Source organism: Antedon mediterranea, chromosome 10 (genome assembly GCF_964355755.1).
Source record: "Antedon mediterranea chromosome 10, ecAntMedi1.1, whole genome shotgun sequence".
Taxonomy (NCBI): Eukaryota; Metazoa; Echinodermata; class Crinoidea; order Comatulida; family Antedonidae; genus Antedon; species Antedon mediterranea.
Genome location: NC_092679.1, coordinates 2,060,057 through 2,077,630, shown reverse-complemented (window position 1 = coordinate 2,077,630; position 17,574 = coordinate 2,060,057). Strand labels below are relative to the sequence as shown.

General features: G+C 34.0%; 1 protein-coding gene across 1 annotated transcript; it reads left to right on the top strand.

The window, feature by feature from the left end:
* Positions 1 to 12: 12 nt before the first annotated feature.
* On the top strand, positions 13 to 13,749 carry LOC140060022 (cilia- and flagella-associated protein 61-like). The gene is made up of 24 exons (XM_072106056.1): positions 13 to 80; positions 435 to 601; positions 1,081 to 1,231; positions 1,506 to 1,582; positions 1,672 to 1,866; positions 2,344 to 2,476; positions 2,566 to 2,707; positions 2,843 to 3,220; positions 3,354 to 3,414; positions 3,528 to 3,591; positions 3,853 to 4,022; positions 4,337 to 4,445; positions 4,643 to 4,840; positions 4,944 to 5,228; positions 5,554 to 5,682; positions 5,843 to 5,970; positions 6,330 to 6,515; positions 6,646 to 6,902; positions 7,215 to 7,556; positions 7,692 to 7,821; positions 8,843 to 9,083; positions 11,786 to 11,887; positions 12,321 to 12,515; positions 13,005 to 13,749. Exons 2-24 carry the CDS (start codon positions 450 to 452, stop codon positions 13,203 to 13,205), a joined length of 4,026 nt encoding a protein of 1,341 aa, XP_071962157.1. The 5' UTR covers positions 13 to 80; positions 435 to 449; the 3' UTR covers positions 13,206 to 13,749.
* Positions 13,750 to 17,574: the final 3,825 nt, after the last annotated feature.

The following is a 17,574-nucleotide window of genomic DNA, read 5'->3' as shown; positions in this document are numbered from 1 at the left end:
TCGTTGCCATAGAATCAATGGCGGTTGTATTTTAAAAGCCACTTTACAAATACTGTTAAAAGGACGAAAATCACCTTACGGTAAGTGTGTTTGAATAAATAAGGTTATACAACTTATACTAATCATGTATGCAGATATAATAGCGTTATTTAAATTCACCTTTGTAAGCTTAACTTACCAATTTAATAACCACAAATCGACGAATGTTAGGCCGGTCAGCGTTCTGAAATCAGGGTTGACAAAGGTGGTTTGGTGCCGTTCAACCCGCTGAGCATCTGCTTGCTAGCTTCGTTTCTCCCTAGAGTAGGCCACAGGACACTGTGCATAGGTCCTAGGCTACCTAGGCACTAAGCTTAGTTAGTCTAGGGCCTAGTAGGTACTTCTGACTAAATAATTAATAATGTGATGTGATTTATGTTTTTTTTTTCAAACAGGAAAAAGAAAACAACATGGCTGCGTCGGCTGTTTTGAAGTCTGCCAATGGGTCAGGTGAAGTAATAAATGCTCGACGAACAGAATCACTTGATGCAGCAAACATTATTAAACTTGTTTCACCGTCTACAGAACAATTATTCGGCAGAGTTAACATTGTTCACTTAATGTAAGTCTCTAACCTTTTCAAAGGGTCAACAGTCAGAGGTCAAAAGAAGTTGTCCATAGTAACAATAAACTTAAACACTCAATTAAAAAATCTTATCTACTATATAATGCACTTGTCAATTGTATGACCCACTATATGACCCCCGGGAGAGGTGCGTCATTTGTCCGATGTGCGTCATACTTTTGAATACCATGACGCACCCGTGCGTCAAAAAGGTGACTTACCTTTAGGTGACCATGACGCACCCATTTTGACGCACTGTGACCATGTTGTTTATGATATGGTGGGTGGTAAAGTGACGGACATTGACACACCTTGTTCATTGATGTGACGTACCATCTAGGTTTTTTGACGCACCCCTGTGTCAGTAAGTATTTGTAAATGACACATCCATGACGCACCTCTCCCGGGGGTCGTATAGTGGGTCATACAATTGACAAGTGCATAAGATTGAACTATAAATTTTTTTGTTTTCACAGCGAAAAGTCTGTACTTGCTGTGACGTTGAACAACGAACGTGAAGAAGTGTTAGCCCATGCTGCATTCTTTGACTATCCTAACTTGCCTGATGTTGATCAAAGCAAATGGCAGCAATGGCTCAATGCAGAATATGATACAGAGAAAGCTACGGTAATTTACTTTTCAAAATGTTTTCAAAATATCTTATTGTGACCAGTTTATTTTAGGTGTGGTAGGCTGTTGAATATATCATAAGTTGAAACTAAATTCGCCGCTGTGATGCAACTGAACGAACACAAAATGATTGGTCGCTCAAAAAAGTCATCAGCTATAGGAATTTTTATATATTTTGTCTTTACATGGACTGAATGAATATTTCTGTATACTGGGTTCAAATCTTCTTAATTCAAGTAAATTCAATCAAATCAATCTCTTTTTTTTGCAGCCTTTAAACACACTATTTATGCATTACTTTGTGTCAAAGGGTGACTTTTCTCATGGCAGTGCTAAAGAAATTATCAGGTAAGAATTATTCATCACTAAGACTTATAAGTAATTATTTATATTTTGCCTCTATGATTTATTATATATTTTGTTTAAAATGTTTGCAGGACTGTTTTCAATGCTGTTCCTGATATCCATTTCATTTTCCTGGTGGTGCCTGGAGGAGTTTACCCTGACCTGGCATTGGCTGATTTGTTTATCCCAATGGATCGCAAAGATGGCGCTAAACCGTCTGAGAAGTGTGCCGTGTTTGTTTGTCATCGACACACAATGTGTCCTGTTTTATACACAAGAAAAGCAAGGTAAGAAACAAAAACTCTTTACTTTCCTAAATGCCCAGTTATCGCAATGATGCATTTGTGCTGGGTGGAAGAATGCTTTTTAAGGTAATACCCAGCTATTCTCAGCTCAACTTTATTACCTATCAAACTAAATAAGATCACATCTTGTTATTTAAATATTTTTATATAGTTTATTATATATCATTGTTGTTACTTTGGGAGTACGAAACCTGAACTCTTGTTATAGTGATTAGGTTCACTTTTAGGTTCCTGCCTACTCCCTTAGTTTCTGTGTTTTTGTTTGTTTGTATCTGGTTTTTGGCAATAAATAATAATAATAATAATAATAATTAATACATTTTGCATCCTAGCCTAAAATTTTTGTTCATGTTGAAATTAGCACAAAAACAAATTTTTTTGACTTGGCAAAAACTAAAAAAAAAACATTGAATATTGATACTGTTATAACTGTATCACGTTTAATTGTTTCTTTATTAGAGTTGAAGATCACGATGACCTGACCCCAATCTTTAACAGACAGAGTGACATGCTGGGGACAACCTACGGCAATTACTTTCTGGCAGAGTTGATAGAGGCGCAAGATGAAAATCACCATGCCCTTATTGTTGAGGTCTTTATTTATTTTTTATTACATAATTTATTCATTTTTACTGATTTTGCATATTTACATACAATAACACGTGCCCTTTCTTTTTAAAGATGGAAGACACAGCTGTTGGGTTTATGAGTATTGCGAATGAGGTGAACGTTGAGGTACTCAACTCTTGTTTTGAACTGGTTCCATTCCACGGTCTTCGTAAACCGCACCCTGACGATGTACTACGACCACCTACCCCACCAGGTCAGTCACTTACCTTTTCACCATTCTATCAGCACTGTGTAACTTACTGGTGGTTGCATAGCATTCTTGTTCTGTGTGCAGGTGTTTGTCCCAGTGTTCTGCATTGTGAAAGTAATAATCTGGTCTAATTCACAGATGAACCAACTCCCGTTGTGGAGGATGAACTAGGTAGCAAGGCCAACTCAGAGAAGTCTCAATCAAGGACAAGTTCAATGGCCTCTATCAAAAAAGGAGAAGAAACTTCTTCAGGTAGGCCTGGCAGTGGTACAAAGACAATCTCTCAGCAAGCAAGGCCTGGCAGTGGTACGAAGACAGTCTCGCAGCAAGCCAGGCCTGGCAGTGGTGCAAAGACAGTCTCGCAGCAAGCCAGGCCTGGCAGTGGTGCAAAGACAGGTTCTCAGCAAGATAGACCTCTCAGTGGTACAAAAGAGGGTTCTCAGCAAACCAGGCCTGCCAGTGGTGGAAAGACAGTCTCGCAACAAGCCACTCCTCGTTCTAAGTCAATTTCAAGAGGTAGAAATCATTTTTTAACTTTTGATTTTCTGTTTCTGTTAGTTTACTTTAGTTTACCTAACCCTCCTCTCTTCCCTTCTTTTAGAAGAGACATAGGTTTCATTAAAAAGTTTGTTTATCTGTTTACTTCTAGGCAGTGGTGCCACAACAAAAGCGTCAGTACAACAGAAGCTCAGTGATGTTCATATGGACGGGTAGGAACTTATCATGTCATTTCATATTATTATCTAAATTGAATTTTATATGAAGATATAATATTAGTAGTCGAAATTTATGATTCTAATTTGAATGGTCTTTTTTTTTCTAGTGGTACTCCAGCACCAAGCGATGTAGGTGATGCTGCATCAGTCCACTCAGAGACTTCTTCAAAGGTGAGACGGCTTTCTATTTGTTTTCTATAAAAACTACTAGAACTTATATGCAAAGTTATCACTGCAGCAATCCCAACAGACATCCAATCTGAAGCAAGTAGTGGAGCTGTCTTGTCTTGTCTTCCAATCTCAGGATCCAAAGTTAAATCCTGACCTGGTGACAGGGTGTTTCGACTCCACTCCCTAAGCATCAAATGACAGCTACTTTCTAATCAGTTGGTTAGAAATGTTGACGATTTGGTTTCATTTTTTTCTTTATAGAAATCCGGTAGATCTGTGACAGATGCTGCCGATGAGCCTATGATATCAAGAGAAAGCAGCATACTGGGGGATGAGGTGCAACCAGAGGTCGTGTTTGAACCGGTGTTTGCAGGAGAATCAAATGCATTCTGTATTCAATTGTTCTGTATAGATGAACAATATGAAATGAGGTAAGACGTTTGGTCCTCATTTTCATTGTTAGAATATATTTGATCGTCTTTCAAATCTTGAAAAATCCACAATTTAGGATGAGGATTAATTTCATATATTTATATAAAAGCTCTGTCTACACTATCAAACTAGTTTGACAAAAGAAGAGTGATGTGCCCAAATATGATAGTGATATGACATCATCATGTCCATATATGGACACATCACATTTTGTCACATAAATATTGTATAATCATATTGTAGACAGAGCTTAACACAATATGAAAAAAATATACCGTTTTTAGAGACAATTAAATAATGTCTAATTTTTTAGGTCTCTGGATTTCCTACCACTTGCATTTTCCTTGTTTCCTGATAAAGATTTTTGTGTGATAACTGTGCCCCATTTGGTTCCTGAGTTTCCACTTCTGCAGAGTTTTGTGGTAAGAACAAGTTTAATACTTTTAAATACATGTACAGATAACATAATAATATATAACAATATAATATAAGTAGTTAATTCCAATTTGTCAACATCTGACATTTTGGAAAGAAGTGAAGCATTTAAAAATAGAAATGCCATGATTTTTCACTATTTCTATTTTAATAAATTAAATCATGTTTTTCTTTTAATTTGAAGCGAGCTACCCCCAAATGTCCAAGCACGCTGCCTCAAGAGTTGTACATCTTCAACAGATCTGGTATTCTACAATCGTTCAATGTACGACCTATATGTGTTACTGATAGAAATAACGTTGAAACGCTTGTTGAAAATATTGAAAACAAAGAAGCGATTTTGGCTGATTTTGATCAGTTCAATCGTGCAAGACGGGATGATGTAAGTATGACCTCATACCATTATTATTTTGTTAACGAAAAATTTATTTCATTGGACATATTAGCAATTTATTAAATATAAAATAAATTTTTTCTTTCTTTAGGATGGAACGCCAATCCAGGCATTTGTGGGCGAGTGCGAAGGCCAAATCGTGAGCATTGCCATAACTCGCAGTGAAGAGGACATCGAATACGTCCGTTCACACTACAATATTGAAGACTTCATCTACTATAACCATCATCGTCGTGATGAACATGCTCATCTCTATCATTTTACGATGAATCCGATATTCCAGCATTACACAAAGCATATGTTGAAGGAAGTGCTCCGGCAGTCTCATCGATCGTGTCTGTATTATCCGGTTTTTCCTCCTTATTCCGTCTCAAAGGTACAGAAAGTTTTGTCTGACATATTCTAAGTTCTAGTATAGTTTAAAGCTCCGTCCACACTATCAAACTAGTTTGACAAAAAAAAGTGTGATGTGCCCAAATTAGTAGTGCTATACTCAAATATGGTAGTGATATGACATCATCATGTCCATATATGGGTACATCACATTTTTAGTCACAGACAGAGCTTTGGACTAATGTAACAATGTTATCTTTGTTTTCTTTGTTTTTAAATTCTTATGTTTATTGCATTTATGTAATTATATTATTATTTTTAGAAATAAATTGAAATTGAATTGAAATTATGTTTTTCTCTACTTACAGGGATCTGCACGGCATTCTCTTGTTACATGCTTAAATTACATGGTGCCGGTTCGATCTCGTCGTCAAATAATTTACCCATTGGAAAGACTTGGTGGTAATGCACCCTCAGAACGTGTTATCAAAGAACAGGTATACCAGCTTTTTATTTCATCAAAAAAATGAAATGATTCTGGGTTTGAGAAATATTTTTCCTGGAATATTTTATTTTTTTGGTTACAAAAATCATACAATGCTGTATTTATAATGTTGCATGATGGCATTACAAATCTCTTTAAATAACTTTTTCTAGGAGAAGTATGCTTTGAATCACATAAACCGGAAACTGACCCTTGAACCAAAGGTGACCATTAACGCTCGTATTGTCATCGTTGGATCGTCAGATGTCAGCATCTCATTTTTGGAGACTCTTGCTTTCTGGTATTTAACTTTTAATTTAATATATTCAGGCCAATTTACACAGACGGGTGGTAACAGTAAGCTGAAAACCGCGTAGCTTGTTCACATAGATTCTCTATCTATCCTGAGCGGAAACACCTGTTCGATCTGCTGTATGTGTTAATCGTCATAAGGAATAACATAGATTCTATATTATTTATTACCGTTATCGCTCGTCTGTGTAAATTGGCCTTTACAGTTGTTTTCTTTTCCTGTAGTAGTAATACACACCAAATATCGGTTATTATCAAATAGGTTGATTATCATCACTACTTTTACAGTATGCATAATATAGAAATAAACTGAATTAATTTTTAAATTTTGGTTATGTATTTTTTCAGTCCTCATTTGCGGTTCAACAACCTTGTGTTGATCTCTCCACATGGCCTGCCTGGAGACAACACTCCCGACGATGTCGTGTCAAGCTTCCTCTCAACGCCTCATAACTACACACAGAATGAGTTGGCACAAATATCACTGCGAACCTGGGTGAATGTTGTCAATGCTAAGATGATTGCAATCGATAGGTATTGATTATTGATTATTGATTTATATAAGAAATATGTTTGATTTTTGTCCATGTATAAATAAACCCTACAAGATATACAAATATTAGATAGAATATCACATCTTTTTGAAATTTTACTTTTTCCACAGAGCCAGCAAATATGTGAAAGTGACAGGAGGTGCAAAGGTCCCGTACGACCACCTTGTGATTGCGACCGGCCAGCAGTACCAAACAACCGCCCCCACAGGTGTAGACATCACAAAACTGACAGCGAATAATGAACTGACATGTAATCCAAACCGGCAATACACTGGCAGAGTTCCAAGAAACGTACTTCTGGTGAACGATGAACATGATGCGAGGGTGGCTATTAATTGGTTGAGAAAGAACTTCATCACAACAGAAGGTAGGAGGTTTACTTTTTTTAATTTATTTAATAATTTATCAAAGTAATGTAGAATAACATAAACTTTGCTCACTTTTACTGTATGACATAAAACCTTTGTGCTCAAAAGCACTTAAGTAAGTAAGTTTTTATTCAAATAAGCTTATTTTTAACAAAATAAATGGAAAAAAACAGCTAGTCCCAAGAAAGAACAAAGAACAGAGCGCCTAACAATACTTAGTAATTAATTAAATAGAAAAGTTTAAGTTGACATTTAAATAGAGGTGCCGAATTCGCTCCTCCTCGAATAAAAATAATTGTTATTTTCTGTAGGTAATGCTATTGTATACGGATCCAGCCTAGACGCATACACTACAGTGCAATCATTACTAAAGTTAGGCACCCCAGGAAGTCGCATACACTTTGTACACCCTCCGCCCAACTATGAACCCACTTGCTTCAACAACAAACAAATCGAAACAGCCGTCAGTGATGCCTTAGCTGCCGAAGGGGTCCATGTGCATTATGGGTACTATCTTGCTCAATGGAATGATGGGAAGAGTATCGAGGAAGTTTACTGCGCTTCTTTTACATCTGACGCAAAGCCATTAAAACTTGAATGTTCTGTGTTCTTCTGTTTCAATAGGAAAGCTGTTGATTTCGACGCTTTTAAAGGTTTGTATTTAGAAATTCATGTCCTAGAGATCTTTACAAATTATATTTCTAATTAGAGGGTTCACTAATAAGCTTAATATAAAACAAAAACCTTATTTATATTACCTTAAAAACTTTATTAACTTTTTTTGACAGCTATCAATGACAGTTGCCTTGTATTTGATGGACGACTTGTAATCGATGCCAACTTCCACACCAATGATTTGTCCATCCGAGCGGCCGGTCCAATCACAAAGTTCCAACGTAAATACCATATGGACCAATGGTAAGGTTACCGTTTCACTCTTTAATATAATTATACTAAGCCTTTGTTATAGAGTATGGAGTGGTTAAGACACTTGACTGTCATACAGGGAGACCCGGGTTCAATTCCCGACAACTACCAGTCCAATCAGCTGTAAATGAGTATCTGGTTGAAAAATACTGGGGAGGATGAGGAAATGAACTGGCCCCTCTACCACATAATGCCGTGGCTTAGTACAATGAGCTCCTAATAGCTCATTCCCCTTTGTGCAGAAAGAACACGGGAGTCATCTTTATAGGCCTATGATGTGAGAGGTTCCAATAGAGAGCTTAGGAACTAAATTAAATCGGCCATTATCATCAACCATGCCATATTGTCAAAAATCAATTCATGTCTTCAAGTATGTATTCTTCTGATTGATTATATTGATTGATATTGATTGATAGATGCTGCCTCAGCATTTTCTTTCTTAAAATAATTCATAATGATACAGAAATGTGCTAGTATTACATGTCAATTGATTGACCTTTTGGTACCATGAGAAGCACGTACAATATTGCTTAGATGTCACTCTGCCCTCTTGCAAGTTTTATGTAATTTCTGTGTTCTGTAATAGGCAATCAGAAATTTTGTTACAAATGCTCTTTTTATTGAACAAATTGAAATTAGCAGTTTATCAGAAATGGCATTGAATGTGATACTAGTTTGTGTTTTTGCAAAATATTTCATGTTTAATTAACTATCAATATTTTTATTTATTTTGGCTTTATACATTGTAATATTCCCTTGCAATTGTAATTTGCAGAAATAAATTTGCTGTTAAATTAAATTGTTTTTTTTCTTCTACATCAACAAGATAGTGTTTGGCAATGAAATTACAAATGATGTTTTATTCAATGTTTTGGTTTTATGCTTGCAATAGTAATACTGTATATTAAACCATGGAGTCCATGGTGAAACATACTGTAAATACTATTTCTACAAAAATAAATAAATAAGGGATTATAAAAATTGAGTTCTTCATATACACTTTTTCTTGCAGGACACAGAGTAACTTTAACTCGCGAGAAGTAGGTCAATTGCTGGCGTCCACAATGCTACGATTATTTGACCCAACCGTTGAGAATTACACAGAGCCACCAGAAGAAAGTATGAACCTGATACCAATGTACCACAGTAGTAAGGTTCAAGCCGCAATACTTCCAGGAGGTCTCAACTATCTTCACTTCACAAAACCAAACTTAAATGAACCGTTGGAAAAAATGATGACACAGCAAAACTATGTAAGTTAATAAACAAATATTTTATCCAAAAAAAAAAAGTTTTGCTTCATTTTATTATGTATTTCTCTTCCCTTAAGCTCTGTCTACACTATCACACTAGTTTGACACAAAAATGTGATGTGGCCAAATATGGTACTGATATGACATCGTTGTGTCCATATAGGCACATCATTTTGTCAAATAACGTTTGATAGTGTAGTCAGAGCTTAAGATAAATTATGAATATAGTTCTCTGTTTGAACTTTTCTTGTTTACATGCTACAGTACTTTTCCTGCACAATTTACATTTTCATGCACTATTAACATCTGAATTTAACCGTTAAACTACTAGACTCAATCAACCCAGACGTGGCTCTTTTATCCACCATAAAAACCCATTCACTGTTATTCATTTTCAAATAACCCATTACTCCAGTCATGAAACTCAAAAACCATATTTATTTAAAACTTCATTGATACCAATACCCTTGACAGTAGGCTATATTAACCCACCATTCCACCCATGAACAAACAGTGAGAGTCTTAAATATTATTACCTCACAGGTACTGATTTAATTTGATTTTTTTGGAAATAGAAGGTACTGTACCCTTCCAACTTACATATTAATACCGAGTTTATATTCAGTTAGCCTCTTAAGATGCCTTAAGCTCTGTCTACACTATCAAACTTTATGTGAAAAAAAATGTGATGTGCCCATTATGGACATGATGATGTCATATCACTACCATATTTGGGCACATCACCCTTTTTTTTGTCAAACTAGCTTTAGTTTACAGTATATTCAGAGAATTCCAATTAAATACACAAAAAGAAAAAATATATTAAAGAAGAAAATACAAATATACAGGATTACTATAAGTCCAATAGTCAAAATAAATGAATTATACATTCAGAACATAACCAGGAATAATATTGAAGATAATTATAACGAAATGAACTCTGTCACCTTACCGTGAACATTAACGACTTTGCATATGTAAAGTTGAACGCAATTATCTACATCCAATGGAATAAAGAATGGTTGGATGGTTTGTTTAACTGCAATAGCACCCAGTGGAAATGCAATCAAATAACTTAGAAATAGAGATCCCAACTCAGGGGACCAAACCCAGGAGAGATATCTGCAAAACAGGTTTACATGATTATAAACTATATTATGCTGAAATTGATATTTATATTTAGTATAAGTAGTACTTTTGCTTATTTTATTTTTTATTGAGATCCAGCCACTGATACCCACAGTATTGTCATTTTTTCAGTAATTTTATTTTATTTTTTTTATATATAAGTACAAATTTCTTGGTAATTTTATATAGATATTGGTTTTAAAAACATTTGTTTGTGTTGTCTCACACATTTGTAGCATACATACTACAATTTCTTTACATTTGTTATACTATGAAAATGTATTAATCCGATTTAACAAGAAATTAGGACGGTGTAAAATGTCATTCTATGTTAAATACGCCTGTAATTCAAAAAACGAAAATCGAATTCACTCATTACTTTTTTTTTATCTGCGTCTAAGAACACTTCATGTCAAAATGCAAGCCGGACACAAACTCAATACTTTGTTTAATCAATACAAATGACATCAAACATACTTGAAAAATTAATTTTGTTGCAAAGTGTGTTTGCGGATGATGTTGACATTCAGTATCATGCTTTAATGTCCTTAGGACGTAAGATAATCATCGCAAATGTTTTATGACGGCCTTGAGCATTTCTTATACTTGCACTTCAAAATATTTTGTAAGATTCTTCTATTCTGACACAAAGTTAAGAGAATCTAGAATAGAAGATAAATACCTTCTTTAAAGGTAAAAATAAATAAATGTAAACAATTAAATTGAAATTAGAATACAAGAACTATTTACTATCTAGATATGATGATCGTTAAATAAGTATTTTCATAAGACCAGCTAAGACCGCATAAAGTTATTAAATAGAAATTAGAATTGTAGCTTTGTTTTTTTTAATATTTTATTATAATTTATGTAATCTTTAATATATTGGGGTGAGTCTTCCTGAATTATCTGACTCTCTCTGACTGAACTACTTTTTTTTTAATGCAAAACTGCAAATATGCACAAAAATATATAAACCTCTATTCAATGGACATCCCGAGACAATATCCCATGAGATATATGGGATAGGTTATACACTACGTCCAACCTCTATTCAATGGACATCCCGAGACAATATCCCATGAGATATATGGGATAGGTTATACACTACGTCCAACCTCTATTCAATGGACATCCCGAGACAATATCCCATGAGATATATGGGATAGGTTATACACTACGTCCAACCTCTATTCAATGGACATCCCGAGACAATATCCCATGAGATATATGGGATAGGTTATACACTACGTCCAACCTCTATTCAATGGACATCCCGAGACAATATCCCATGAGATATATGGGATAGGTTATACACTACGTCCAACCTCTATTCAATGGACATCCCGAGACAATATCCCATGAGATATATGGGATAGGTTATACACTACGTCCAACCTCTATTCAATGGACATCCCGAGACAATATCCCATGAGATATATGGGATAGGTTATACACTACGTCCAACCTCTATTGATAGACCTATTCATTCTACTGTAATTATAATACAGTAATAGGTATTTTTTAAATGAAATTCAAAGAGAGTTTGTAACTGTTTTATGTATTTTGTATAGGGGCGTGAGTTGGTCACTGGAACCGCTGATGGACCTGGATATTTCCGTGTTCATATCAACAAATACAGTAGTATAGAAACAATAACATGTCTTACGAAACAGGTTAGTGGAAGTTAACTCCAATAATTAAAACATTAAAACCATTACACATGAATCAAGAAGCTGTTATAGTGTTTAAACATCCTCTTATGTCAAATGTATAAAGCTAGCTGTCTACACTATCAAACTTTATTTGACAACAAATATGATGTGCCCATAATATAGACATGAAGATGTAATATCACTACTGTATTTGGGCACATCACACTCTTTTTGTCAAACTTATTGTCAAACTAATTTGATAGAGTAGACAGAGTTTTGTGAATGCTTTGTACAGTATTCAAGGCAAGTATTTCAATAATAATAATTTGATCAAAATCTGTATTTAGAGGTACATAAATATAAAATAAAACATAAAAACAAATCGTGGAAAGCGGAATGACGGAAAATGTTTAAGAGAGAGAAATATGAAATAAAGTTTTATATTATATTTCAGGCAATCGATACCAGCAATTTACTATGTCTGTACAACGTTCATGAGCGTATGCTTAACAACATGGTATCGCGCTTTGATGAAGGACTCATTGCTGATTTTTTCAGTTTCTTCCGTGAAACATGGAGCTTAGCTGTTTTCCACGATCGCTTCCCAGACTTTAGACAAGAGGTTAGAGAACTACTTGTACAAAAACCGGTAAGTCTTGATTATGATAACATTTAAATGTAAGCTCTGTCTACACTATCAAACTAGTTTGACAAAAAAATATGATGTGCCCAAATATGGTAGTGATATGTTTAAATATGGTAGTGATATGTCCATATATGGGCACATCACATACAATTTGATAGTGTAGACAGAGCTTTAGGTGTCTATATTCTGCACTATTTCTTGATCACCGGTGGTAGACGTTCTTCCATTCCTTTATGGTAGTGTACTGAGATATTTTTCATATTTGTATGCACACAATATGGCCTGCTTAATGTCACAAGATAAGGCTATTACAGTAATAAGCATCTTACTTCAAGGGATTACTAAAGCCTTGTCTACACTACCAACCACTACATGACAAAATAATGTGTTGTGCCCATACATGGAAATGATGATGTCACATCAATACCATATTTAAACATATCACTACCATATTTGGGCACATCACAGAGAGTTAATGCTTTTTTATTTCAGGCTGAAGATGTGATAGCGTTGGAAGAGAAAGTTCGTCAATTAATTGACCAAGATCTTGAACTGGACAAGCAAGATCGTCAGTACCTCGCCAACGAGTTCGGCGACGGAGGTAGCAAACGCGCGGTTGAGACACGGCTTCTTAGTTTCCTTAGCTATAACTATTACCATTTACCCGTGTATGCCAAGCCAGGAATGGTCTAATCAAATAAAAGTAATCCACTGGTTTCAAATTTATACATATGTAAAGTAAAAATATGTTATATTTACAAAAGGATATCTCTGTATAACGTTATGTAACAATATATTGTGTATAAAAGCGGAAAACCTGTAGTTATGTAATAGCTATGAGTTAAAACCAATGCTAGTTTTATTAAAGGACAATTTAAGTAGATTTTATTCAACCCCTACAATAGAGGTTCTAAAATATCAAATAATTTTGTGTATATATATATATATATATGGTAACTTTATTCCAAAAAATGTAACAAAACCATGCACTGTGGATTTACAAAATCTGATACGTTCTTATATGCATGTATCCTACGTCAACAACAAAAAATATAAAATAACGTAAAAATAAAGATTCAAAATAACAAAAGCCACTTATTTCTGTTGCTGGCAATCTCACGCAAATTAATTAGGTCGTATGAAACCCATTAATGTAAATAAACAACACAACAACAATTAGGAATGAATACCTAGTAGAACTTAAAAGAAATGAATAAAGAATTAATTCCAAAATTCATATCTCTGTAATATTATCCCTTTAATAGTTGTAAAAATAGCTGTACATATTGTAGGGCAATAATAGTACAGGGATTCTTTTAGAAAAATTGCCAAAATATCGGGTTTTTAAAATTCAAATATTATGCGATAAAATTGCTCCATATGATCATATATTGCTTTATCATCATCTTATAGTACCATAGACACCAGTTATGTTGAAAAATAAAAGGGTAGAAAATTGGCCATTTAAAAAAAAATCCCTGTACTAATAGTACAGAGATTTTTTTCGAAAAATTGCCAAAATATCAGGTTTTTAAAATTCAATTATTATGCAATAAAATTGCTCCATATGATCATATATTGCTTTATCATCATCTTTTAGTACCATAGACACCAGTTATGTTGAAAAATAAAAGGGTAGAAAATTTGCCATTTTTGAAAAAATCCCTGTAGGCCTACTATAGGCCTGTACTATAGTACAGGGAAATTTCCGAAAAATGGCCGATTTTCGACCCTTTTATTTTTTAACATAAATAGTTACTATTGCATAATAAACATGCGCAGAGACGAATAATAGGTTCTGCGCATGTCAATTGTGCTATGTTAACCAGTTTTGACATAAATGGTTACTATAGTATAATAAACATGCGCAGAGGCGAATAATGGGTTCTGCGCATGTCAATTGTGCTATAGTAACCAGTTTTATCGAAAAATAAAAAGGTCGAAAATTAGCCATTTTTCGAAAAAATTCCTGTACTATAGTACAGGGAAATTTCCGAAAAATGGCCGATTTTTGACTGTTATTTTTTAACATAAATGGTTACTATTGCATAATAAACATGCGCATAGACGAATAATGGGTTCTGCGCATGTCAATTGTGCTATGTTAATCAGTTTTGACATAAATAGTTACTATTGCATAATAAACATGCGCAGAGGCGAATAATGGGTTCTGCGCATGTCAAATGTGCTATAGTAACTAGTTTTGACATAAATGGTTACTATTGCATAATAAACAAGCGCAGATACGAATAAAAGGTTCTGCGCATGTCAATTGTGCTATGGTAACCAGTTTTGACATAAATGGTTACTATAGTATAATAAACATTATAGTACCATAGACACCAGTTATGTTGAAAAATAAAAGGGTAGAAAATTGGCCATTTAAAAAAAAATCCCTGTACTATAGTACAGGGATTTTTTTCGAAAAATTGCCAAAATATCAGGTTTTTAAAATTCAATTATTATGCGATAAAATTGCTCCATATGATCATATATTGCTTTATCATCATCTTATAGTACCATAGACACCAGTTATGTTGAAAACTAAAAGGGTAGAAAATTGGCCATTTTAAAAAAAATCCCTGTACTAATAGTACAGAGATTTTTTTCGAAAAATTTCCAAAATATCAGGTTTTTAAAATTCAATTATTATGCAATAAAATTGCTTTTATTTTTTAACATAAATAGTTACTATTGCATAATAAACATGCGCAGAGACGAATAATAGGTTCTGCGCATGTCAATTGTGCTATGTTAACCAGTTTTGACATAAATGGTTACTATAGTATAATAAACATGCGCAGAGCCAAATAATGGGTTCTGCGCATGTCAATTGTGCTATAGTAACCAGTTTTATCGAAAAATAAAAAGGTCGAAAATTAGCCATTTTTTGAAAAAATTCCTGTACTATAGTACAGGGAAATTTCCGAAAAATTGCCGATTTTTGACTCTGTTATTTTTTAACATAAATGGTTACTATTGCATAATAAACATGCGCATAGACGAATAATGGGTTCTGCGCATGTCAATTGTGCTATGTTAATCAGTTTTGACATAAATAGTTACTATTGCATAATAAACATGCGCAGAGGCGAATAATGGGTTCTGCGCATGTCAAATGTGCTATAGTAACCAGTTTTGACATAAATGGTTACTATAGTATAATAAACATGCGCAGAGGCGAATAATGGGTTCTGCGCATGTCAATTGTGCTATAGTAACCAGTTTTATCAAAAAATAAAAAGGTCGAAAATTAGCCATTTTTTGAAAAAATTCCTGTACTATAGTACAGGGAAATTTCCGAAAAATGGCCGATTTTTGACTCTGTTATTTTTTAACATAAATGGTTACTATTGTATAATAAACATGCGCATAGACGAATAATGGGTTCTGCGCATGTCAATTGTGCTATGTTAATCAGTTTTGACATAAATAGTTACTATTGCATAATAAACATACGCAGAGGCGAATAATGGGTTCTGCGCATGTCAAATGTGCTATAGTAACCAGTTTTGACATAAATGGTTACTATAGTATAATAAACATGCGCAGAGGCGAATAATGGGTTCTGCGCAGGTCAATTGTGCTATAGTAACCAGTTTTATCGAAAAATAAAAAGGCCGAAAATTTGCCATTTTTTGAAAAATCCCTGTACTATAGTACAGGAAAAAAATTTTTTAACATAAATAGTTACTATTCCATAATAAACATGTGCAGAGACGAATAATAGGTTCTGCGCATGTCATTATCTGAGTGCTTTTATATACATTTGCACATGCTCAGATCGTTTTTTGTGTTTCTGCCTAAGTCAGCTGTGTGACTTAGGCAATTAAGGAGAGGAGACTCATGATTTTTTAAATAAAATAAGAAATACATTTTTATAATATATTTTTTAACCCATTTGTTACAAATTCTTTATCTTTTATTGCTACTTTCCTTTTCTAAAATCATCAGTGTTAATTTTAATCTGAAGAGCTGATGCCATTAAATTTTGTTACTTAAAGGTAGCATTTTTTGTATATAGATGATATGGATAGCTTCATAACAAAAGTGTCTAAGTAATAATTTTTTTTTCCTGCATAACTCACTGCTTATATCAATATACTATATTTTTTGTGTTCCTGCGTAAGTCAGCTGTGTGACTTAGGCAATTAAGGAGAGCTGACTTATGATCTGCCTAACTCACTGCTTATATCAAATACTATATTTTTCGTGTTTTCTGCCTAAGTCAGCTGTGTGACCTAGGCAATTAAGGAGAGCTGACTTATGATCAGCCTAACTCACTGCTTATATCATTATACTGCCCTCTGTACATTATCTGAGTGCTTTTATATACATTTGCACATGCTCAGATCGTTTTTTGTGTTTCTGCCTAAGTCAGCTGTGTGACTTAGGCAATTAAGGAGAGGAGACTCATGATTTTTTAAATAAAATAAGAAATACATTTTGATAGTATATTTGTTAACCCATTTGTTACAAATTCTTTCTCTTTTATTGCTACTTTCCTTTTCTAAAATCATCAGTGTTAATTTTAATCCGAAGAGCTGATGCTATTAAATTTTGTTACTTAAAGGTAGCATTTTTTGTATATAGATGATATCGACAGCCTCATAACAAAAGTGTCTAAGTCATAATTTTGTTTTTGTTTTTCTGCCTAACTCACTGCTTATATCAATATACTATATTTTTTGTGTTTCTGCCTAAGTCATAGTACAAGGATTTTTTCCAAAAATAGTCATTTTTCGACCCCTTTATTTTTCGATAAAACTGTAACTATAAGGTGATGATAAAGCAATATATGATCATATAGAGCAATTTTATAGCATAATAATTGAATTTTAAAAACTTGATATTTTTGCCATTTTTTGAAAAAATCCCTGTACTATCTGTGTGACTTAGGCAATTAAGGAGAGCTGACTTATGATCTGCCTAACTCACTGCTTATATCAATATACTATATTTTTTGTGTTTCTGCCTAAGTCAGCTGTGTGACTTAGGCAATGTAAGGAGAGCTGACTTATGATCTGCCTAACTCACTGCTTATATCAAATACTATATTTTT

Coding starts and splice junctions, on each gene's coding strand:
- LOC140060022 (XM_072106056.1), top strand. CDS start 450: ATGGCTGCGTCGGCTGTTTTGAAGTCTGCCAATGGGTCAGGTGAAGTA. Junction 1,583..1,671: donor AGTGCTAAAGAAATTATCAG/GTAAGAATTATT, acceptor AAATGTTTGCAG/GACTGTTTTCAATGCTGTTC. Junction 7,557..7,691: donor TGATTTCGACGCTTTTAAAG/GTTTGTATTTAG, acceptor TTTTTTTGACAG/CTATCAATGACAGTTGCCTT.